General features: G+C 39.6%; 1 protein-coding gene and 1 long non-coding RNA gene across 7 annotated transcripts in view; one reads left to right on the forward strand and one right to left on the reverse strand.

Moving 5' to 3' along the window:
- MDFIC (MyoD family inhibitor domain containing) overlaps window positions 1–18762 on the reverse strand; it is a 95598-nt gene extending 76836 nt beyond the window's left edge. The window contains exons 1-2 of one of the 6 annotated variants that reach the window (XM_037027345.2): window positions 18118–18762; window positions 17668–17846 (exon numbers count right to left, since the gene is read on the reverse strand). In XM_037027345.2, coding sequence (XP_036883240.1) covers window positions 17668–17752 — 85 coding nt within the window. In that variant the 5' untranslated portion in view covers window positions 17753–17846; window positions 18118–18762. Of the gene's footprint in view, window positions 1–17667; window positions 17847–17978; window positions 18097–18117 lie in introns of those variants that run through there. The other 5 variants (XM_037027341.2, XM_037027343.2, XM_037027342.2 and 2 more) reach the window with 5 other exon arrangements.
- Window positions 17857–25171, forward strand: LOC140849872 (uncharacterized). The gene is made up of 3 exons (XR_012132178.1): window positions 17857–18001; window positions 18912–18989; window positions 24926–25171. It is a non-coding gene; the product is annotated as an uncharacterized lncRNA (long non-coding RNA).
- The last annotated feature ends 614 nt before the right edge of the window (window positions 25172–25785 follow it).

The following is a 25785-nucleotide window of genomic DNA, read 5'->3' on the forward strand; positions in this document are numbered from 1 at the left end:
CTGGAGATGACTGGGTTTCCCTTAGTCTGGATTTGACTGGGAAAACCTGGCGACAAAAGAATAATTTTTTAACTTAAAATATATGTATTTTTATATAGTAGATGTTTAGGCACTGCACTAGGTAGTAGGGATACAAGGACATGCAAGACTCAGCCCAGGCCTTCATGGAGTTTACAAATTTACAGTTTGGTGGATGAGTTTAGTATTGGACATTTGAATTTGCAAGTCACAAATAAAGTTATAGCTAGAAACAGTCATCTTTCTAAACTTGAATGCTGAAGCCATTTAAATGGATGGGCTCATGAAAAGAGTGAGTATATTAAAAGAAGAGTACCAAGAGGGGTCTGTAAAACTAAAAAGGAGCCACAGAAGGTAGAGAAGCTGGAGGATGTCAAGTCATGGAAGGAAGGAAAGGAAAGAGATTCAAACAGAAGTTGTTAGTCAACTGTGTTAACATTTCCAGTGGAAGGAACAATTTTCTGCACATAAAAAAATTTCTTATGTACCATGGGGATTTCACAACAATTGAAAAGTTCTGCCATGAAACACATTTCAACACATGAAAATAGATGGACACCAACTTAGGACTCAGTCCAGAGGCTAAGCTCTCTGAAGAAAAAAATAGGGTCTTCAATGCTAAGTATTTTTAGAAAGCAAAACCATATTCAAGTAGCAGTAAAATATAAATTAGAAGCATGCTAAACCAATATGTTCTAAAAGATTTATGTAACATTTACTCAGTATTATCACAGAGAAAAAGTAATCTTCTTGAGATGTGTTAGTTTCAATTAAAATCTTTACTGTTTTAAACGACTCCAGAAATCTTTTCTGTGCTATAGTCAACTCAAGGCCTTCCTGAGTTTATTGCACAAGCTTTTCTCATACAAACTCACTGGTGCACGTGAACAAGCTCATCAGCGGACCCACATACTTGAATGCTACTTTATGTAGCCAACTGCCGCCAGGTGTCAGGCTAGGAGGCTTGATTCAATTAGTAACTTTAATTGAAGCTGAATGAAATTAATTATATAATTTTGAGCTGTTCAAGTTTAATTCCATTAAGATTTATTCATGAAACCAGGGCATTATGAAGCATTGCTGACTAAAAGAAAATAGGTATGAATAAAGCCTCTAGACACACTTGACTCACATTTGAATCACGTCCAATATTCAAGTGCTAAACACAAACCCTTGAAAACTCCCCACTGAATAAATGAAAATGTCATGTGGTCCATACACACACAGATTGAGCAGTGACCTACTACTAAGAGGAAAATAAAGTTCTTTCTGCTCTAAATATTTATTAAGGAAGTTTATCACATTTTTTAAGTTTCCTTATCTATTAAATTCCATAATCAAATGATTCCTCAGAGTCCCTCTCAAGTTAAAAAACAAAAAATATAATTTTGTCTCATTTATTCAATAAATAATAAATAATATGTAATTACTCTTAAATCACAATCATCAGTCTATCCAACTTGACCTTCTTCGAAAACTAAATGTTTTGGCTCAAAAGTTGGTCTTGGGTATTTGCTCTGATCCCTAGCCCCCAGCCCAAAGCCAGACTCAGGGAAGGTTCCAAGTACAAAATTTAAATTGACTTTTGCCAATTCTCCTCTTCTATAAACTAAACTTCTGTAACCACTTGACTATTCCATGACTTTCTAATGTTGGTATATTACTTTATTAACATATCTTTAATCTTTAATGTTTAACGGCACACCTACATAGAATCCTTAAAAATGGGTTCATAGTCACACCTAACATTGAAGAAGTGCACTGACACAGAGCGCGATTTAATCAACAATTTAAGATGGGCACCATGATGCCAGCCACAAAACCAACCTCTCTACATCTTAACACTTGGTTGGGTCAGCCACTATCATTAGGATGACAAGTCAGCAGTTTCTATTAGTAGATTTCTGTTATCAGTGTGGGGTTGCTGTGTCACTTCTGGATTCCAGAAGCAGAGGTGAAAGCCCTGGTTTAACCCATTCCTTCTGGGTTTAATGGGGTTTGTAGTTCCTATTCAACCACCAAGTGGGCCTGGAAGAATAACTCACAGGCAATCAAGTAATTTCAAGCATGTATGAAATCAGTCTGTACTTTCTACAAGATTTCTGTAACTACACCCAGCAAGCACTCCCCACCAACTTAGCAATTTCCTCAAGATGGGAAGCCTTCATCATCTCAATGATGCTATTCCTCTAAGCCAGTGGTTCTGTACTGAAGAGCTCTTTAAACAAAGATGCACAGGTCCCAACGTCAGAGGGGTCAATTTAGGTGCTGTGGGGGACAGGACATGTAGATGTCATCATCATATATGGCCAAGTTTGAGGGACATTGTCTAATGAAGCTCTTCTGTACTACACAATTCAGAGAAAACTTAGAACAGTCTACTGAATATTAACAGATCTTGCATCTCATCACCTTCTCATAGTAGTCCAAGTAATCAGAAATGCAGTTTTATCTAATCACTAATTAATATAGGGGTATTTAGTTCTATCTCCATGTTAGGACAACTAGGAGAAGATAAAACCTGAATTATATATAATACTAAGCAGTTCTAATGGATGGATTTATATGAAGTATGTTTTAGAAATTAAAATAAAAATTGAAGACACTTTAAAAATAGGACTAGACAAAAGGATAGTCGTATAGCCCTGGCGTCTGCTTCCAGAACGCTTGCTCCCAAATATTCCAGGCTGCCTACTCTGAACCCAGAAGAACAAATGAATCTGTGGGTGAGGAAACACATCTTGGTCCCTGACAACAAATCCTCTATCTGGGGAAACCAAACGCTCACACAAAACAATTAGGCAGCTACAAAACAGAAGGTAATGAAAACTGCCCTGGTCATAATTCTGGATCAAACCTGACCAGCTGTGTGGCTGGGGCTGGGCCTCTTCCTCTTCATCCAGAAATGAGGGCCTTGAGCTGGATGGCTGCAGAGATCTTTGCTGGCTCTAAAATTCTGTAAATCTCAATCTGCATAAGGGCTAAACAACACAACCAGATTTCATATACACACTGAAGTGTATTTAGAATGGAGTGGGGGAAACAGAAAAGCCTCTGTAAGGCCCTAATTCAGAAAGAAAAGTGACAAGCATGTATTAAGTAAAAGAAAGGAAAACAAATAAGAGTCCTAACCGATCAACTTAAATACAGTAAGTATGTCTTATTCAGAAATATCTTAAAGAACCAGTACTTTTTACTTTTTGTTGTTTTTCTAAAGGGTATGATAGGTGAGAAACAACCTCTCTCTAATCAGATTATTCTGCTGAAGGTGAATGAGAAAGATTTGGATAAACAGAATTTCCATTTAATTTGAAATTCTATGATTTTTCCTAATTGGCATTTCCTAGAAGTAAAACCTTTGATTGTTTTATGTATCTCAGAGAGTTGAAGAAGAAAATAATTGAATGGTGATTGACAAGAGAAAAATATAAGGGCATTAAAAACAAGTAAAATTGGATAATATATATAAAATATTATATATGCCATATAACAGCCATTCAGCTGGTATATGATTAAGTAAAAAACAAAATACTTCCTTTTGTTGAAAAAATTAGTGAAATTTTGCAATTACATTAGCAGTTCTCAAAGGAATATATATTTATTTGATCTTAAGAGCCATCAATGAGATAATAAGAAAACATTATCTCAATTTTACTGAGGCAAACACAGAGTGAGTTTCAGAGATATACTCGGAAACAGGATGATAAAATTCATAGCAGGAAAAGATCTTGCAGTTCAGCTAATTTCTTATTCCACCCAGTATAGAGTCCCACGGCCACACCCAGCCCTTCCCCAAAATTCCAAGGAAAGGTGCCTCACAAGAGAACGCGCTGTATTCTTGGGTCATTTTTGTTCATTAATAAGTTATTCTTCATTTCAAACGAAAATCTGCGGTCAGGCAGTTTACAATTAGTTCTGCCACTGTAAGTAGAAATAATAAGCTTAAACTTTTCTTTAAGACAACAGTTCAAACTACTGAAGGATATTCATTCCTTCAATTTGTAGTCCAACAACTATATCAACTCAACAACTAACTGCTTATAGCGAATAACAGTAATAGAAAAGTCTAGTTGTGTTGCACAAGGATAAATGAGTTTATCAAAGTTACTAATGAGCTTTTTAACATAAAGTTCTGTTATGTGTCATGGTTTGTATAGGGATTGTACTGTCATCTAAAAGCCCAGACTGAATCCTCCCTGATGAATAGAAAGACTCTCCTTAGGTCCTCAGGGACAGAAATATCATCCCTAGAGCATACTTTGCACTAGAGAAGGGGTTAAGAGCACAGGATCTGAAATCAGGGTGCCCGGGTGTGTCATGAACAATGTGGATTCTGGGCAAGTTAATGTCAGATTCTTCATCTTTAAAATAGGAATAGCAGCAGGACTCAAAGGTAGATAGGAAAAGAAATGGAATCATGCCTGGAAAGCAGAGTTTTTAGTATAAGGGCTCATTCACTCTTGCTTTTGTTATTACATTATTACAATAAGCACCTTTTAAAGACTTGGTATAAAGGGGGAGGCTGTTGAGGGCAGTGTCTATTCAGTAATCCCATGTGAAAAACCATACTTCTATTTCCAGACTGAATATAAGGAAAACTACTGCTTCTTCTCTGTGAAGCTGTGTTATTTTTTTTCCTTATGGATGAAAAAAATCATATTTAAAGAAAATATTTTCATTTGCACTCAAATTTACAAACAAAATTTAGTGGGTTTGACCCTACAGTTTATATCTGTGTTTTCCACCAGGTATGGATATCCCCGACTAACTATATTTTCCATTACTCTGTTTTAATCTTTCTTTAAAATGTACCGTTATAAACCACTTCAAATATTCTGTTAAACCAGGCAGTAGAATGTGTAAATGCACAAACCAATCATCACATACATTTTCTACTTGTTATCCATACTCTATTTGCCTACTTCATGAAAGACTAATATAAATGATGATGGGTGGCAGAAATTTTTATAAAACCTCATAAAACTTAAATGGTGTAAAATACACTTACATTCTTTTAGAAAGGAGTATAAGCTTTCTTGGTACCTAAATATTGGGACTTTTGCATGGTAGATCTCATCCTCTTCAATTTAATATCTGATGATAATCTATGACAGATCACTTATAATCTACATAATATATATATTCCTACTGTTACACAATCTATATTAATACCTCCCTTATCAGTAAACAAAATCACTTTGAACAATTTCATTTTTTACTCTCCCATTCAAATACCAGCATTATTTCAGACAAGCTGTGTCCATTCTGGTTTATAAAATCTCAAGTTATCTTAAACTAAAATCTCGGAAAAGTAAAAAAAACCTGGATCTGTATTTCCCAGAGGCTCAGAACAATGTGGACATCCACAAATGTTTCCCAAATGTAACCTTTAAAAAATCAAAGATAAGGCAGCTTTCAGGAAGACTCCAGGCTCTGGAATTTTACTTCTTCACTGATCCAAAAAAAAAAAAAAAAAAAGCTTCAAACTCAGTGACCTTTAAGAAACACTACAAAACCAAAACCTTCCTGCTTTGCCTAATGTTCTAAAATATATTAAAATCTCATTCTCAAAAAAAAATGTTGAGATAACCAAAGCATTTTTAACAGATAAATGAGTAAATGCATAAAATTTAATAATTTTGTAAATATGTTATTATATAATCAAAGAGACTGATAAATGAATTAAATATCTACATCAATTTAATTTAATCAATTCCTTGTTATCAGTATTTTGAGAAATAAGACCTCTTTGTGAAATCTAAAATGTATTCCTTCAAAGGGCTTTTTATGCATTTGGAAACCTACATTGTGTTTATATGTAAAAGAATGATAAAAATGACACGGACTCAGGGGTTTACAGGTAGGGGTGGATAAAGAAGAATGAGTTATATACACAGCAAAATAGAAAACAATTATGAAATAAGTGAATATGCAATTGAATATGACTATGCAACTATATAAGTATAAAATGCAACAACTGTTCAAATCATACCTCAATTTATCTGAATAAATGGGGGGAAGAGGAGGAGTCGACTGAGGTTAGATAACAGCAAGCTGATACATTACCTCAGTCATTTTTATCTCCTGCATCTTTGACATCTAAATCTGTATTTCCTTATCCTAAAAATATATTTTCAGGATGACTGACTCTGAGGCATAGTAAACTCCTGCATTCTCAAAAACTGGTTCAATCATGTTTTTTCAGCCAACAGGTATACTCATGCTAATGCCAAACACTCATTAGCTCATGAAGTTTGGATAGTTAGAAGGGCTGGCTTTCAGAAGTCTCTTAGCCAAACTTGCTAACGTGAATTCAGATGAATGTACTCACTATCCCACATGCCCAAGAATAAGCCAAGAAGGGCAGTATAGACACTTCCAGGACAGGGAAAGCTCAGAAAGCAGCTTACTTCATTTGGGGCTGCTTTAACTATGCAAATACTTCCCACAATTGGCTAACATCCACTTCCCTATAATTCATCGTATTTTGCTCTTTGCAGTCAAAGTGAAGTTTAACCTTCCCTTCGTGTGACAGTCTCATATTAGAAAATATATGTCCTTGTGTCTTCATCTACTCTGTACTAAACACTCTCCACCCCGTGGTTTTCCAGATCCTTCACATTCTATTCACTCTAAAAGACAAAACAGCCTTCTTAATCTTATCTAGAAAGCTATCATGAAAGAGTGTCTTACTGACTGCTGAAATCCAGAGATGCTGTATCTATAGCAACTCCTTTACTTTGCAGCTGATTTACCTTATTACAAAAAGGAATAGAAGACTCTACCATCTTCCCCTTTTTAAAAATGATCATGTACATCTACAGTCTTTTAGCATGATCCCTGATGTTAAGGGACACAATTTAAAGGGGCACAAAATTTTTCTGTTCCCTCTCAGTTTTATTGAGTGATTTCATCAAGAACACTTTCTTTTCCAAGTCCTTTGGTCAAGGGATGAAACCTTATTTGGTACTGGTTTTTTTGTTTGTTTGGTTTTTTTTTTTTTCACAAGAATAAAAGTGAACCAAAGGGGATTGTCACATCTATAAAGACATTTTAAAGCTATGATTTCAGTCTTATCTGAAATAAATAAATGAGAGTGGATGGAGAAAAGAATTTCAAACAGTAGTGAAGCCACAGATACTAAGAGAATTAGAAGTATATTGGAATTTATTATTTGGACTTCAGAAAGATGGAAATGGATTAGAGGTCAGAGAATGTGTCCTCTCTGGTAATTCTACTAAAGGCCAAAACCAGCAGCATCTCAGATAATTACTTAACCTGGCCTCTTGCTTTCTAGATTCTCTCTGTGCTGCACTGCCTTCTTTGGATTCTCCTTTAAGACCACCAATGCATTCTGGCTTTACAGTCTTCGCAATCTCATTAACTTCCACAGTCCTATCTTTGGCAAATCAAACTCACCAGTTCCTATTTATCAAGACTTCTCGTCTGTCCGTGCATGTTTCTCCAATTGTGGTTTGTCTAGTGGTCAGTGCTAGTCACAGAATCATCTTTTGACTCTCGACTTTCCTCACATACACCCTGCTCCAACATAGTTGACTACCAGATCCTGCTGGTTACAACGTGCCGATTTTTTTTAAACTACTTCCTTTTCCATGCCCACTAACAGCACCTCCAATCTTTTTCTCCTCCAACCAGAAATATTTTCCTAACAAAGACTGACTATGTTACTCCTTAGCTCAAGTAAGAATTACATTCACTTTGCATATTGATGAAGAACTGATATAGTTGTTTTAACACTGTACATATTTTAATGTTATAAACTCCTCCACTTTTTCCAGGCTCCACCCTCTTATCTTGCATCCCAGTGAAAAATAAAAGAGGAAAACCCCTCAGAAAATGCACGTTGTTTGGGTGATGGAAGACAGAAGAACAGAATGTGTCTACATTGCTAGAGCCCAAAAGATCAAGGGCCGATCCACCGGGGAAAGTAGTGCAGTATATCTTGGAGTAGAGATAGTGAGCAGAGGGAGGTGGTTCCTTTGGACTCTGCCACCTGCCTTCAGAGGGCCTGTCACCTGCTCAACCACAAGTTGTCATATTTTTAGTGCTCACTCTGCATAATCAAAACCAAAAAGACCTTGCCCATCAGCTGGCAACGGGACATAAACTCATCTGCCACATGGTTCTTGCTGAAATCCTGATTTCACATTTAGACAAAAGATTACAATTTAATTTGTCACATATTTTTATCACATCCTCTCTCTCACCTGACTTACAAATTTGTTGTGGGCAAAGTGACATATTACACATTTTTAATCTTCATAGGATTTTGTACATAGTAGGCACACAGAAAGTATTGGTTGACAGGGTTTCCTCTTCAAATGCATCAATAATAAAATATCTGTGTTAGCATTAAAATTATTACAAACTTGACTTCTGAAATGACTAAAAAAGCAAGCATAAAAAGCACATGCACATGAATCAGCTTAGTTCAGATCATGTGGGCGTAAATCCAAAAACAGAAGTGGACTTCAAGTAGAAACCACAAACGAAGTTAAAAGTTAAAATAACTTTTTTCGTAGTTCCTACTCAGTGAGCACTAAGTGATTAGAATTAGGATATACAAAATATAATTCAACCTCAAAAACAAGGTTAAAAGCTTTCCTACTTCAGGATATTTACACAAATATAAAAAGAAGATATGAAAAGTTTAAGTAACTTCAGCAGTGTTGATAGCAAGACAGGGAGGAAAGAGAAGAAAGAAGAGAGAGAGAGAGAGGCACCCAAACACGGGTGCACACACAGGACGGGCCAAGAAGCAGGAAGGACCGAAGCACCTTTCATGCTCCAAAGAATCACCAAAGTTCAACCATCTACACATTTAAAATCAACCCAGTGCACATATCATAGACAAATTTTCACAGATGCCTAGGGTGCCTAAATGGTTTTCTTGGCTTCACTGGAGATGGATGGTAATTATAGATTTGCTTAGTTTATGTCACCGTATTCCTATTATGTTAATATGTGTGTGCAAATTAGTTAGTAGTTTAAAACCTATACATACTTAAGGTACTCTACAAGAAGATATGTCAAAGAAATAATCAATCTTCCCATGTTTTCTTCCATATGCTACCTCTATAGCTTTTCTTCTTCTTTCCTAATTACAACCCTTAAACAGAATTCGTGCCTCATATCGAATTTACCGAGTACCATAATTCCTCCAGGTGGCAAAGATACCTCAAGACAAGTGCTGGGCATAGAAGCCACAGGGCATAAATCTGCAAAGAAGTAAAAAGCTAACCTTTTCAAACAATATGGCTTCTCTCTCACTTACCAACTTTACATTTCCCTGTATGGCCCCGGAAGATGACTGGTTAGCCAGAGACGGGTAAGATTCCTCAAGGGAGGAACAACCTAAGACAGGCACAGTCGCAGGGGGGCCATCAGGTGAGAAATTGGGGATCAACAGAGGTGAGGCTCAGAACCTCATCCCCCCTGTTTTGAGAGAAATCTTCTGCATCTGTGGATGTCTTGCTGCCCTTGTCTAGCTTGGATTAATACTTAGTCCACAGGCACACACCTGATCATCTACATCTGCCCTCTTACAGTACTAAACTATGTTTTCTACCTTTATCTTGCATCTACCTACCACTTCAGGATTTTATTAAAAATAAAAATAATAATAATAATAAAGGGAGAAATGTGGGATCAACATATAAATCAAGTATAAAAATCAAACGAATATTCATATTTGACCTGATTGTTTATAGTTCATAATGCGTGATCAAAACCGAAAGTTTCTGTGATGAAAGCCCTTGTACTGTTCACCATGTAAGAATTTATTCACTATGTAAGAATTTGTTCACCATGTAAGAACTTGTTCGTTATGCTTCAGAAGATTGGAGACTGACGAGAATTAGGCTTGAGATGGATTAATGATTGTACATTGAGCATTGACCCCCCTATACTGAATTTTATTGTTGTTAACAACCATTTGATCAATAAATATGAGAGATGCCCTCTCAAAAAAAAAAAAAAATCAAGCCAGTGCAGAATCAGTCTTCCAAGAATAACAACTGAATAAACATAAAAAAACCACATCCCCTGTCTTTATACACACAACAAAATAATTAAATTATCTCAGAAAGACAATTTGGTTGAATTGTTTCCTTCTTCGGTTGTCCTAACTAATTTACCATTTGCAAATGGCATGACTTTAGATGGTGTCAATTTATGTTTCCTGATTTTCTCCAAATCTTTTATTATTATTATAAAAATATAATGCTAGTAAAATAATTGCATACTGTCATTAGACCTTTCCATGAAGTCACTCCAACAAGGAAATAAGGTTCAAAGAAACAGGAAAGGCCTTTACACACCCCAGAATTCCACAGCTTCCCCAGTAGCCCTGTAAAGGTCATTCCACTATATATATGAAATCCTTGTATGTGATCTGCCCAAACAGGGCCAACAGGCATGACCATTGCTGGCCAGAGATGTCAGCCAGTCAACTGCACTGCTGGCCTCCCTAGCTCCCCATACAGCCAGGAACCTAAGACCAGTGAGTGTAAATGCTCTCTTCCCACGCGGGGGTGACCCTCCTCCCTGATGTCCCCCACCTTCTCCAACCGATTCTGCCCTGCCTTCAACCCTCTGCTAATTCCAGAAATCTCTTCTATCTGCTTCTTGTTCCAAGTTCCCATGTGCTCCTTGCTGAGAAAGGCAATCAACCATGCTGACCGTGTCCACTAAAAATTCATGCTGTTCATTCTTAGTTAAGCCCTCAGTGTTACTAAGCAGCCCTTTGTTTGCCCCAGATGGACTTTCTCTTGACTTCTTCATTCTTCAAAATCTTTTCCACACATCTCGAATTTCTTAACTGATCCGATGCCCCCCTTGCTCTCAGCACATGCTACCATCTCCTCTGCTGAGAAGCTGCAGGCCTTCCATGATCTCTTCTTTGTATCTACTTTCCTCTGAGTTACCACTCATCCTTTACTCCCAGCCCCATCTCAAAGGGGAACATTCCCAACCTTCCTAAGACTGCTGCTTCATCTCATTCTTTCCCAGAATTTTCCTCTTCCAAATCCACTCACCATACCACCTCTCCACCCGGTACCCTTTCTCTGTCAGTCTCTATCCCCTGGCTTTCTTTCCATTAGTGTGTGGTGAGTATGTTCAAAATCCATACACCTTGTTTCCCCCTGAATAAACTACTCTCTCTTCATTGACTACTTAACATCTAATGCTTCTATAACCAATTTCTGTGGACTCTTTTTTTTTACATTTTTTTCCTTTTCCTCCCTAAAGCATAGCCATTCCCCAAGTGTGGTCCTCAGTCTTCCCTCTCACTCTTGTGCCCGTCCATCAGCTACGTGGTGGGAACTCTTGGTCTGCACTCCTAGCCATCAGCACTCTCCTAGTAACAGGTCCTCTTTTTGAGTGGCCTACCGGCGATCACAGCCAGGGACTAGTTCTATGGAACCAACATGGTCAAAAGAAGAGTCAACAACAACTCCTATGTTTCCACACAGGCTAAAAAGCAAACCTATGGATTACCTTAATTTCTGCCTTTCCAGTATTTCCCATCTTAACTATTTTGCCCAACCACATCGATTCAATTCAACAAAGTTTGGACAATGTGTTTGGTTTTAGATTATTCAAAGATAAAGAAGTAAAAATCAATGTGCCCTCCTGGGGCTCTCACAGCTGGGTAGAGCTCTATCCTACTTTTGCTATTGTTCTGAAATTCATTTTCTCAGTTCTACTCCCACTGGTACTACCCTCAATCCGCTAACCTTTTGTCAGGCTACTGTAATCACCTCCTAGATAACTACTATCTTCACTCTTGCCCCTCCCCACAATATCATCTTTTCAACTACCACCAGGTTTATTTTCCTAAAAACACCAATTTGGTCCTGTCCTGTCCCTTCTCGAGAACTTTCAGTGGCTCACCACTGCTTACAGAAAGGATATACAAACTCCTCAGCAGAAGAATCAAATCACCTCAAAATTATTTTAGCCTGTCTTTGCAACTTTATCTCATTCTCTGCTCCTTCAAAAAGCCCAGACAGTGATCTTACTGAATTTACTCAACATTCTATAATAATCCTCTCCAAGGCTTGCATCCCACAGTTCCTCTCCACAGAGTTGAGTCCTATGACCACACCTCTTGGTCCAACTCAAATCAAAAAGTTCTCCTTGAGGTTCTTCCAAATGCCCCTGCTGGGGATGCTTTTTCTCTCCCATTTTCTGCCATCACAAGCTGTGCCTCAGTTACAGCACGAATCAGTCTACCTCATTACCGATACATGTGAATGTATGTTTCTCCCTCATCTTGCAAGCCCTAGAGTTCATTTATCCATTTAATCTCTCTGTACTTGGTTTTTATATATTTATATTATATATTTTTATTATATATAGGATTGAACAGTTATAGAGCATCTGAGAATGAGAAATAAACAATACAAAGAGGACAAAAAAGGCTATAGTAGAGATGAAACTCAGTAGTAAAACTAAACCTCTACACAAGGGCCCTGAATGACAAACATAAATATATAAACACTTTCCCTATTCCTATCCTCCACCCTGACCCCAAAACTGTCCCTTTTCATTGCCACCTGCTGCCTTGACTCATATTTGTTCTGGACAGCAATTGGGCCCTCCATCAGACCAGTCCCTTGCTTCATAGACACATATTAGGACCTGCTTAAGAGTCAGGGTGCTACCTCACTCAAGATGCGCCTCCTTACCTGCTTCTTCCGCATGTCTGCTCCCAGCTCAGCTTATACTTTCTTAAAGTTCTACACATACAAAAGTAAACCACTTCTTTCCTTCCTCCCTCCTGTCCCTCTTAGTTTTTTCTCAGCTACATCCTTCTCTAACTTATTTTGTCCTTTTTCTTAGCACAGGGAAAATGAACTTCCTAGCTGATAGGCCTGGCTCTTCTATAGTTAAACTTACAAAATGAACATTAGATCCTTTAGACATAATGAAGAACAGGGAGTATAAGTTCTAAGGTGCTTGAAAATGCCCCCACATCCTCTTCCAAATCTAGATAAGTTTCCTAATTGTTTAATCTTTTCCTTTCTCAAGCACTTATAATCAAAAGTGTTTCAAACCAGTTTCTATTCAACTTAATTTTGATCTTGGTTATTTATACTTGGTTGCCAGTATTGTAATACACAGTATGTTCTCTATGATTTATTATTGTAAAGATATGAAATTTAATAAAATTTAATTCCAACAATCCTTAGAGACTTATCACAGAAGTAAGTACAATTTATCACTTTGTTTCTAATGGATAATTCAGCCTCCGAAACTCCAATTTAACAAATGAACACAACTGATGGACAAATTAAAGGCTTTTTTCCTTATTATTCCCTAATGCTGGGATCTCCAGAGAGAAGTGTAGGCTGGCAGGGCAACAATACCTACTGAGGTGGTAGAAGAAAAGTATCAAAATATCTATTTATCTATTTGTTTTTCTCTCACTCTTCTAAATATTTATTATTTATTTTCTAATGCTCACAATACAATTGGAATACAGAAAATGTAATTTTGAAAAGAAAAATTTTGAGGACGAATTCTCAGGCCTATTTTTATTAATTGGAGTATGTGATAAAAGTGCTGGAGAGCATTAGTATAGCATACCCATAGACTTAAAGAATTGAAAAAGGGGTTTCTTAGAAGCTTTCTGAAGGCTTACTACTAAAAAAGAGAAAAGACCTTAAAAGAATCTATCAATATAATGTCTCTCTATAGATAAAAGCCTCTAAAACAATGATTCTCAACTGTAGATAAGAGCACCTTAGAAAAGCAGATTCTTGAATCTTACACCCAGAGATTCTGATTCTATGAGTCTGGAGTGGAGCCAAAAATGTCAATCTCTTTGAGAGGTGAGGGTAGTGTCTCAACACTGTTAACATGCTGGGCCAGATAATTCTTCACAGTGAGGGGCTATCCTGGCCTGGGCACTCTAAGATGTTCAGCATTATGTCTGGCCTCTCCCCACCAGGTGCTGGGAGAGCCCTCTGTGCTCCCCATTCGGACCAAACATGTCTCCAAGGTGCTGTGAAATGCAAGGTGGAGGGCACAATCATCCCCCACTGAGAACTAGAGACAGAAGCTGTGCAAAGATGACACACTTTGACAAATGCCATCCTTAACTGAAGGGATAAAACAGCGTGATACAAATAGAAAAATGGGGATATTTAAAGTATACACTGTATAAACTGACATAAACAGGCTTCCCGTATAGGAAATCTGACTAGCCACTATAAACTGCAATTGAGCTAAGCCTAGTCAAAGCTCTTTTTCTGTAATCGCAACTTGGAGATTTTCTCCCTTGCTTCCATTTTAAATTATTTTTAATTAACTTCATTGGCATTCTGCATCCTGCTATGAAAAGTCTGTCTAATGGTCTCAGAGGACTCTCCCCAGAGAGCAGAGTGCATTAAGTCATACATTATCACATTAAAGTATATTCCAGCACTCACAGTCCAACAGCCTAAATCTTGGCAAATGCAATGGGGTGGGTGGGGCAGGGATTAAGGGAAGGAACAGGCTCCTGTGATTCACAGTATCCAAAGCCTATGATCTTCAAATTATCCATCCATAGGAAAAAGTTGTTTTGATTCTCCACTTCAACCACATTTGTCACCATGACATTGTGCTTCTACCCTGATTTCTACTGAGTGTGTATGAGACCCTTGGCAAGTCAACTAAACTTCTTTTCGTGTCTTTTCTAAAAAGTAAGCCAGGTGGACTCAATTGTTTCCAAAGACACTTCTAATCCCAAATCGCAAATGTAAGAATGAAGCACTTAATTAAAAAAGGTTGTTTCGATTGTGATATGGATTCTAGTAACTATTGAACAAAAAAGCAAATTCATTTCCAGTGTTGATAACATACTGAATTTTAAGATGCTTAATCCAAAAAAAGAAAAAATGGAAATTAGATGAATCATATATACAAGATCCATTCTCTCTAAAAACAAACATGTTTGGCCCAAGTTTGCATGAGAAGGCAAATCAAATCAATCATTCAGAGTTTTGTCATAAATAGGAAAACAATTTTAGATTGCATGTTTACTCTGTTTTCTGTAACCAAGATCACAAATCAGCTGCTTAGAGGCCATTTCCAGTCTGCAGGTGTGGCTGTTTTGTTTGGCCCGGAGAAAAATTGTCTTTAATTAGTTGCCAACTTTTAAACAGGGAGAGAGGATACATAAAAATCCCTGTTTCCAGTATCTCTTGAAATAATATAAGATTCTTAACCCAAATGGCAACCATGAGCTGGAGCTGTGAGTACTGCCTCCTGGTCAATGAGCAATCCAGTGGCCTGCAATCCCCATGGCTCCCTATCTTCTGACATCCACCCTGGTTCCCTCTTACAGCTTGCAGCATAAAAGCTGAGTCTTGCTCTGTAACAGTTTTCAAAATACACAGGAAAGATTTTTAATGCTCCCAAAGCAATCGAATGTCACTTGCAGACTCACAGAAAAAGGGTAGAAGTTTTAAAGACAGCTATGCTATCAGTAAGGAAAACCTTCATAACTCTGAATGCTGTTAAGTAGAATGTATTACCCTGTGGGTTTCCAACTAATCGTCTGAAATAATGTAGAAAGGAATTCTAGATCTGATGGGGAGTTAAGACTAGACCCCCCAAAATAACTGTCAATTTTAATGTTTATGCAATTGGTTAGCAATACAGAAAGCCCATAACAATATAGTAGTAATACAAATATAAGTTATCATATTTATGTACATGCATATATATAAAGATATAAATATAACTTTGTTGGCAGGGGAAGACTTGCCCTTATTCTTCCTCTTCATGAAATACACTTGCTGTTAACTTTCATAAAATATTGTTTTTCTCATTGATTTTAATATATAAATTTTTAAAATTAAGTTGCAATTAACTAAGGAGCCACATCTTACCAGGGAATATAATTAAACTATTCTTTTCAAAAGATGATTAAGAATCCAAGGACAGAAGGAAGAAGTTAAAAGAACTAGAGGTACAACTTAAAGAGCAGAGCAGTCTGTGAGCAAAGCTTTTTCACTAATTAACAAGATTCTAAGGATTTCCTTCTAAAACATCAATTTTATATTCTATTTACAATTAAACTGATGCCAATTTCAAGGATGTTGTGAGTCAAAGTTAAACTAGTAAGAAAGCAATATGTAACTAAGTTGCTGAGGCTAAACCACTTCTCAGGTAAAATATAACCCAAGAGTTTACACAACAATGTGAGTCCTGTATATAGTCAACATTCTATTTCAGACTACTCCAAATGCACCGATACCTTCACAGCCGCATCTGCACAGGTGCATTAAGTTCCAGTGTAAGTTCTTCTACCCGACCTTAAAAATGCATATTATTAAAGTTGGATATTATAGATATTGCTATTTCCAAATCAGTTGTTTTTCTAGTGTGTCTGAAGTTAATTTTTGACATAAGCATTGTTTAACAACAGTGATGAATGGCTCCATACCCTGCCCATGAGTAGATCAACTATTGAAGGCATGCCTGATGTGTAGGATCATGATTGTACTGGTAGTACAACCTGCAGAGCACCGGCTGCCTCTAGGAAAACATGTTTATCATTCTAGTTCTCTGATTTTCTGTTTAGAAAAAAATGACTCACTGTTTAGAAACAAAAGACAACGATAAAAAGAATTCAATTTACCAGCTCCAAATGCCAGAACATTTTAAGTTCGCATGGATGTTTTCTGCTTTTTACCTACTGTGGGTTCAACATTAACTTCTTTCTAACTTTTTGCTGTCTTAAAAAAAAGAATCTCAGGAAGCTCACTACATTACTGATAAGAAAAAAAAAAAAAACAGCTGCTATCCGATATGCTTTAAAAATCAAGTGTAAAGGAGGTTTTTGAGCCCTGGAAAATTTAGTGTATCATCAGTGTCAGAACTCTCTTATCAGAGTAAAATTCATCAGAAAAGGAAGGCCCTTGCTGTCACTGATGTGACAATGAAGTACCTTACTGACAGTAGAATAAAGATAGTGTCTTTATGTTTTATAAACTTGTGGAAGTTTCACAGAAACGAGAATTTTCTTTATAGGCTGTATGTGTTTATACTTTGGAAGAACACAAAGGAGCTAGTTCCTTCTTGGAGAGTGTTTCTTTTAAACCATGTTTATTTCAAAACAGAACAGTTACTGAAAAGGCATGCAGGAGCCACTCCAAAGCAGTGGCTCACAGAAACCTGGATTGTCAGCCCAGCTGCAGAGTGGCCCACAAGAAACTGAAAATGAACGGAGAGTGCGTGCTTGTTCAGAGAGAAGCCCCAGTCCTGGTTCTGGAGACACCAGAGCTGAAGGGAAGTAAAGAGAGGGAGCTGCTTCGGATGGCCGCACGTTTTAGTCTTAGGCCTTGAAATGCATATGCTTAAGAAAGAAGAAATCCTGTCATCATGTTTCTCTGCAGCCAAAGGAAGGGGGAGTGGAGGCACCAGCGGATCCCGCCCTCCTATCCGGTTGTTGATCTAGGGCAGGAATCCTGGAGAACTTGCTTGAGTAACGAGAACTGTGCAAAAGTTCCCAACTACGATGGAGGCATCCGTCCCTCTCTGCATCAACTCCCGCCCCCCACCCCAAAGCGGGAGCAAGTGTTAAACTGCAACGACGACAAAGAAGCTTGCCAGTGGCAAGCGCGCACTCACCCGCGGCCGGGGCGCCCGGCCGGCCGCTGCCCGCCTCGGCCCCGCGCCGGGGCGGAGGAGCGACGGCTTCGCCCGCGCCGGACATGGGCCGCTCGCCGCGCCGCGCCGTCTAGCTCGTCGCCCTGCGGGCCGGACGCACGGAGGGCTCGTCGGCGTGGGGTGCGGGGCCTCGACCGCTTCTGGCGGGAAAAGAAGAGTGTTTTTAGAGAGGAGCACACCGCCCCTGCGGGACATTCCCTTCCCCTCCGCTTCCCTCCGCCAACCCCACCCCAGGGAAGTTTTGATTCGAAACCTGGGAAGAAAACTGTTACCCAACAAGTTGACAACGGCGGAGGTGGGAGGTCAGAGGGCGGCCCTGCCGCGGTGGGGGGCGGGAAGGTGCTGGGTCCGGAGGAGCGGGGGAAGGGGCCACGCCGCTCCTCCGCCTCGCCCCGGGGGACCGCCACCTACCTCGGCATCCCCCCCAGCTCGCTCGGAGCCTTCCTCCTCCTCCTCCTCTTCCGCCCTGGACGGTCAGCGCGGCTCGGGCGGCAGCCGCATCTCGGCCCGGCGGCCTGGCGGCGGTGGCAGCCGCCCCTGCGCGGCCCTCCCCGCCTCCCTCCGGCTCAGCCCAGACACTGCAGGGCGGCAGCTGCGCCGGCCGCCGCTCCGCCGGCTCCTAGCTCTCCGCCCCCTCTTCCCAGCCCGCGCAGCCCGGCCAGTTCCCCAAGGGGGCCCGTCCCCCTCGGCCTCGCTGTCCCTCTCCCGCCGCTCCTACAGCCCTGAAGCACTGCCCCCCCTCGGCTGCTCTTTTCACCCTATCTGGACAGGGAGGGCCTCGAACTGCCGGCGGGCAGCGGCCCCCAGGCTGCAGGCGGCGGGGCCAGGCTGGCGGGGCTCCCTCCGCCCTGCGGTCTGGGTCAGGAGGCCAAAGCGCCACCGGACTGCCTGGGCGTTGAGGGCTTCCTCCAGGGATGGGCAAAAGGAGGGGGTGGCTGGTACCTGACTCCCCAGGGGTCCCCCTGCCTACGGAGTCACCCCATCCCTTTTCACCCAACAACTCTTCCCAGCCTTGCCTCAGGGCTCTGAAGCTCTGGGCATGCGCCGAGCGAAGTAGAACCCTTGAAGGGACAGTTGCAAAATGAAAAAAATACCAAAAATATCAAACTTTCCTACTGGGGTAAAGTGTGGTTTTGAAACCTTTACCCTTGACTGTTTCGTCTGTTAATCTCTGACTGTGAAGTTACCTTTATTGTGTTTTTCAGTTGTTGTTTTCACCAAACAGGATCCTGGATTGTAAAGCCAGCTGTAGCTGCAGGAATCCACTGGAGGCATCGGGGCAGGTAAGGCCGCCTGACACACCTGAGGACCTGCCTGGCCCCAGGCCTGGCCTGCTGCACACTGAATTCTTGGATCCACAGCTTCTGTGGCAAGATAACTTACAGTCTGGTCGGAAGTGAAATGTTAACTAACTCTCTCCATTTACAAAGGAGATGTTCTGATGGTAACTCAATCTGATGAGCCTGGAACAAGCATAAAGTAATTTGTAAATACAAAGTACTTTAAAAATACATTCAGATAACTTTTGCTGTTTATTTCCCTGTAAGTGAAACACAGGATTCACATGTAGGAAGCTAGAACAACTCTCAGTGTATCATTAATAGTAATAACCCAGGAATTTCATTTCTTAAAAAACCAATTGAAATTGATTCCATTTGATTGAGAAGATCCAGTTCTTGCTTTTAAAGGTTCAGTGCAACCAAACTTACTTTCAATTAAACCTGAGAAACACCGTTTAAGATTCTGATGACATTTATTCAGATACTCCCAAGAAGAAAATGAGACATTTTGCCCAATGACCTATGACTAACAAGTGTTTTTTTGTAATTTAGAGGTTTCAGAAATGATGTGTATCAAAGTGCCTTAACTGTCCAGAAAACTTTCCTTGGGGCTTAGACTATTTGGAATCTGCCTGACAGAAGCAGATCAGTTCTGGGGGTGACTGTATTACCATTAGACAATAATTATTTAGGAAGCATCACCATCTACTTCAGCATAACATGCAATCAAAGAGTGGGATAGAAAGTAGCTGCTCTGGAAGATTCTGTTTAATTCTTTTACTACATATTTTTTTATTTTTTAAAAATATCCCCTCACTAAGATGTTAAATTCCGTAAGTATCAAGAGTTTACAGCATTCTTCTGGAAAGTCATAGTCAGTGATGGATAATGTTGAGAATGACATAATGGCTACATCACAAGAGCCATATTAAAATACCAGGTAACCATGCCATGTATATTACACAAATTATCTCAATGAATTTTTATGTCAGCCTCATCAGTAACTTGCTAGGATTACTCTATTAAGGACTTAGAACTCAAGCCTGTCTGACTACAAGGCTATCCTGCTTCTCTAGGCTAGGGATGATGCTGCCAAGGGGAGCCAAGCAAACAGAGGTCAAGGATTAGGGAGCTGGAGGAATCAAGGGCAGCTTCCAGGTTTCTGCCTTTGGGTAGATGATGCTACTACCACCTATGGAGATGGACACATTGGGGAGAAGCAGGTTTGGGGAAAGTTGCTTCACTAGCCAGGTGGATGATGTAGTGTTTGAGGTACCTGCGAGACCCTAACTGGAACTATCCAGTAGTCTGCTGGATTGGTGTCTGGAATGCAAACGCATGGATGGTACTCTGTTGGCTGGGAAGTTATGCTAAGATGTTGAGTGCATGAGGTACAAATGCAGTGTAAGAGCAGAAGGTACAAGACGGCTAGGCACTGTAACATAACCCAAATGTGTTGTGACTGGTTCCTCTTTCTCTGTATGTCCTATGCCTAGTGTCATAATACTGATACGTGCCTGGCTTTGAGAATCACCCTTATTTAGTTACTACTGCTAGTGCCCACCCACCACCCAGATGCCCCTGGGTATCACCTGATGATCTTTATTAAGCCAGATTTTGCCACATCTCATATTACAATAATCTAGATGGATGAAAACATTTTGTGGGGACCAGCTTCCCAGTGGAATTAAGTGCCCTGGCCCTGACTTAAAGCCCTCTGCCACTGAAATTCCAGTGTGTCTTACTGCCTACTGATGTGCATATTAATGATGATATTGTATACTATGTGGACACATTGTCAAAGAGGCCTAATATTAGGTAAGCAAGTAAATGAACTAATTAAAAGAGTTTATGAAGTGTCCTTATGGACTACTTAGTCATCATGAAACACTGTGCACCTACTATATGGTAGCATGCATATAGTTAGGTTCTGCAGATAATAAAAAATTGATTTGCTATCTTAAAAACCAGCTAAATTAGTTTTCACTTGGACAGAGGCTTATCTGCCTAGCTAAAGTCCAAGTTAATATCCTTACACAGTTATCTAAACCAGAGGTCTACAGGTAGGGTGTGTAACTGTGTGTGCGTCTCAGGAAGTACACAAGACAATTGTCTGGAATGTGAAAAGAAAATACTAGAACGAGCATTTGTTTGTTTACATGTTATTTATAATTTCAGTTTTTGAGTACATTTTATAACACGTATAAACTTATTAGTACAAAAGTAATTGTGTCTCATTTACAAGTAAACACACATTAAGGGTTCATGCTCAAAAGTATTTTAACATTCGCTTTGTAAAAATAAATGGTGTAAATGCTTTAAATCATTTAAGGTACATTCAGTCATTCCCAGATTGGACCAAGGTTAGTTTTTCTAGAAAACACATATTCCTACCTCAGTTATACAGAAGCATGACTTCAGCAACCCCCAGGCCCAAGGACATAAAAAGCAGCAATTAACTCTAAGCCTCTAAAGACCTAAAATACCCTTCATGACCTTCACATGGTGCCAACACAATGACCATCAATGTTCTCAACTCCTACTCATTTTTGTTGTGAACATACATTTCTAAACAAACTTTATTTTCTATTGTTTTAGCTCACAGAAAATTTAGGACATAGGGGCTTTGAGGAAAAGATACTAGCTAAGGGAGCTATTAGGTCAGAAAAATGACAGCAGAAGAGATGACAACTGACAGACATAGGAAAATAACACGTCATAACAACGCCTCTGTGAATTCAGCTCAGTGAAACAGTCAATGTTCTTAATGAGAGCCCAAGTCATTAAAGAAAGATTCTGTTATGTTAGCTGTGCCTTCTCGTTTTCAGAGAAGCAGGTCAGTATTTTTTACATTTTAGGAAAAATTTACCAAAAAATGTTCACATAAAAAATGGTGGCTACTTGAAATAAATTTCACAGATTTATATTTTGATAGCTGCAAGAGAAATGAGCAACCATGATTTGTAGGCCAATGTGTTTTACTTGTATTTCTCTACCTCTGGTAGAAGAGAGGTCAAGTGGACGGGTTTCTGGAATCCCATTCTTCTAAAAGAGCACTTTCTTCTTTCATTATTGGTCTTTCTCTTAAATTTTTCATTGTGAAAACTGGTTCTTCTACTTTTTAAACATTTAAAAACTATCATTCCTGCCCAATTCTACTTAACATATAAATAAATATAAAAACATGAAGTTCATTCTGTAGGTTTGACAAACACATATTGAGTGTTTACTGTAAGTCAAACTCTGTGGTGGGTACTAGTATTTCAAAAACAGAGAAATCAAGTGATTTCTCATTGGGGAGCTCACAGTGTGTAAGGCTAGAAGCAAAGCAGGAGAGGGACATGCCCGTAGATAATGACTGTACCACAGGGGCACAGAGGAAGCGGCATCTCACCACTCAGGCGTAGGTGGGGAGAGTCGGGTTGTTTCAGGGAGAAGATGATACCAGACTGAGTATTGCTGATGAGTAAAAGCTTGCCTGTCATAGAGCTTAGGGAATTCCAAGTAGAAAGATAACACTTGCAAAGGCACAGATGTGTGAAAACCCCAGAGAAGTTAAATGACTTGGCAAAGGTTGTTTAGTGAGTTTATTGCACTGCCAGTCCTGAGGGCCTCCATTTCTTGACACTGAGGTTTCCTGCTCGAGTTACCTCAATAAACCACATAAATGAATCCATCATTTTAAGTGATGGCAAAGCGCGGGTGTACCTGATCATACACACAGGAGTTCCAGAGAGTTTCTGGTGTAAATATGTGACCAAAGAACTGGGTGCAGAATTCTCCTGGGGAATGAGCTTGACTTGACTTGTCCTTCTCCCCAAGCTCTCAGTTAGTGTTCCTATCAGTTGGCCAACCCCTCTTCAGCCTTCAGGGTGCTTCTCTGCTGTCACCTTACTTCCCTGCTTGTGTTTTAAAGGAAGGGAAGGAGATACTAAGGCACACAGAAGCACATGCTAGATAGCAACATGAGTGCAGGCAGAAATCAAAGTGGGCAAATCATATGCAACAGACAGTAAGACGACTTCTTGTTACATAGAAAGTGAGCCTAGACAAACCAGTTACTGTGGAAAAGTAGTAAATACAAAAAGCCCTTGAAAATGATGACAGCTACTGAAACCCTAACTGGAAACAATCTTAGCATGATGACCATGACAAAAACGTTTAAATCAATGTTGAATATGAGGATTATTTTGCCACTGTGGCCCCTAAACTTGCTTATATTCTTGGATAAAGAGAGGGACTTTCAGCTCTGACATGTAAACCAATGCCTATGTTTCTCCAAATTCTGTATGAAGAAACAGACACTAAATAAAAAAGTCAGGACTGCAGATAAACTATGTTGTTCATTTAATACTGGGACCTTTAATCAACTCTGGGAAAAAAGGTAGTTTTCTTGATTATCCTCCCACCTCCCATTACTCTCCTTTCTTTCACTTTGAATAGCTCCTGCCCCCAAAGCACTTGATAGCCCCACACATTCCCAACCTTAGACTCTATGCAAATAAGTGCCGAAGTTTGTAAGGAACAAATTTGATTTAGTACATGTGACACAAAGATATACATAACTCATAGTCTTCCTGATCTAGGAGTGACAATCCTGTTCCTATGTTCATAGTCTCCCCCCAAATTGTATTTGGGCCCAAAAAGGGACATACAGTTTATTTATTGCCACATTATATTGGTGGCAGAGCATGGGGTAGTTGTGTAGCTATTATGAGAACAGATACATGCCCATGTTAGCAACAACGTGGATCTTCAAACACTGCCGTTAGGGAAAAGAGAAACAAGGTGATTCCAGCACAAAACCAATTGATAATTAGAACTGTGCACCCAAAACAGCAGAACACAGTGTGTAAAAACCCAAAGGAGCAAAAGGACTTACATAAATAGCTCACGGTAACAATCTGTGGGGGATGGAAAAGAGTGGAGAGTGGGAATCTGAAGATATAATACATTCAGACAAGCATGTGTGCAAGAAAGGGGACTTGCACAGAGCAGTGGGATGAATGTGCCATGTACCAAGGTGCTGATTACCTCAATTCTTCTCTCTAGAGGGTCCAAAACAATGACAGCTACAGCCGCCAGTAATAATATTAATAGTAGCAGTAATAAATAATAATAAAATAATGGTGCTTGAGTTTGTATTTGGCAGAATATCCGGCTATGTCATAAAATGACCAGAAGAATATATACTGGGGAAGGGAACCCTGCATGTATTCCTGAAGTTCCTATAGAGACTATTTTACCTAATTTATCTGTGTTTAAGATCAGCAATAACAGAACACTTTGGTCACAGCAGCTAATTCCATTAAGGCATGTTTCGCACTTTCTTATACCCCGTGGTAGTCAGTTGAATGGTCTAGTGGCTCTGAAAGAGATATGGCCACGTCCTAATGCCTGGGCCCTGTGAATGTTACATTATTTGGTTAGAGGGTCTTTGCAGACATAATTAAGTATTTTGAAATGAAGAAATCATCCTGGATTATCCAGGTAAACCCTCATTTCAGTGGCAAGTGTGATGGTTAATTTTATGTCAACTTGACTGGGCCACGGTCCTGGTAGCTGGTTAGACATTATTTTGGGTGTGTCTGTGAGACTGTTTTTGTAAGAGATTAGCACTCAAACTGGGGGCACTCCTAAAGCGGATGACCCTCCCTACATGGGTGGGCATCATCCAATCTGTTGAGAGCCTGAACAGAACAAAAACAAAGAGGAAAACTGAACTTGCTCTCTTACTGTGAGCTGGAGTATCAGTCTTCTGTGTTCACCACTCCTGGTGCCCATGCTTTCAGACTCAGACTTGAATCTGTGCTGTTGAGCCTCTGCCTGGCAGGCTTTCAAACCACACCACAGGCCTGCCTGGTTCTCCAGCTCGCAAATGGCAAATCCTATTGGCTTTGTTTTTCTGGAGAATCCTAATACCACTTCCCTTGTAACAGACAAGGAGAGGAGGAGGCACTGTGCAGACAGCTACAGAGATGGAGTCAAGGGCCACAGGATGGCAGTTTCCAGACACCAAAAAAACCATGGCACAGACAGTCTCCCTGAGCCTCCAGAAGCAGCATGGCCCTGTCACATCTTCATTTTGGGCTTCTGGCCCCTAAAACTGTGAGAATAAATTGTTACTGCCTTAAGCCACTGGAGTTTGGGATAATTTGTTACAGCAGCTACAGAAAATTAACACAATTATCTTTGGTAGGCATGAAATGTAGGCCCACTGAGCTACCGTTATTTGATTTTTGCTGTCCTCTCACTACCAAAGAGAAAAGCAATCTTCTCTGAATCTCTGAAGGGACTCAATCCTTTCATCAAAAGCCTTTTTCCAGGTTGATGTTATCCATCCCAATATTTCCAAATGTATAGCCCATCTCTCAGCATTAACTATAATGACTATCATATGCAAGATCCTCTTTTTCTATTCATCCCCAACTCTATCCAAGGGAAAACTCTGTGTGATATATATTGAATATATTATGATACTCACTCTATAAATAAGGAAACGAAAGGTAAGAGAGATTCAGTGAAGAACATATAAGCAGTAAGTTGAAAAACTCAGACTCTAACTGAAATCTGTGTCTAGTTATTCATCACATATTTATTGACTATAAACTCTAAACCAGCTAGGCCTCCAGTTAGAGCCTTGGAACAGAATTCTTTTGTTCAACTACAAGATGTCAGGTACTATGCTAAATGCTGGAATAAAATGCAAAGTAAAGCAGATGTGTCCTGGCCTTCATAAAGTTTTAGAGTCTGGGAGCAGGTAGACATTAATCAAGTGAGCACACATATAAATATGTAT

The sequence above is a fragment of the Manis javanica genome, chromosome 6 (genome assembly GCF_040802235.1).
Source record: "Manis javanica isolate MJ-LG chromosome 6, MJ_LKY, whole genome shotgun sequence".
Lineage (NCBI taxonomy): Eukaryota > Metazoa > Chordata > Mammalia > Pholidota > Manidae > Manis > Manis javanica.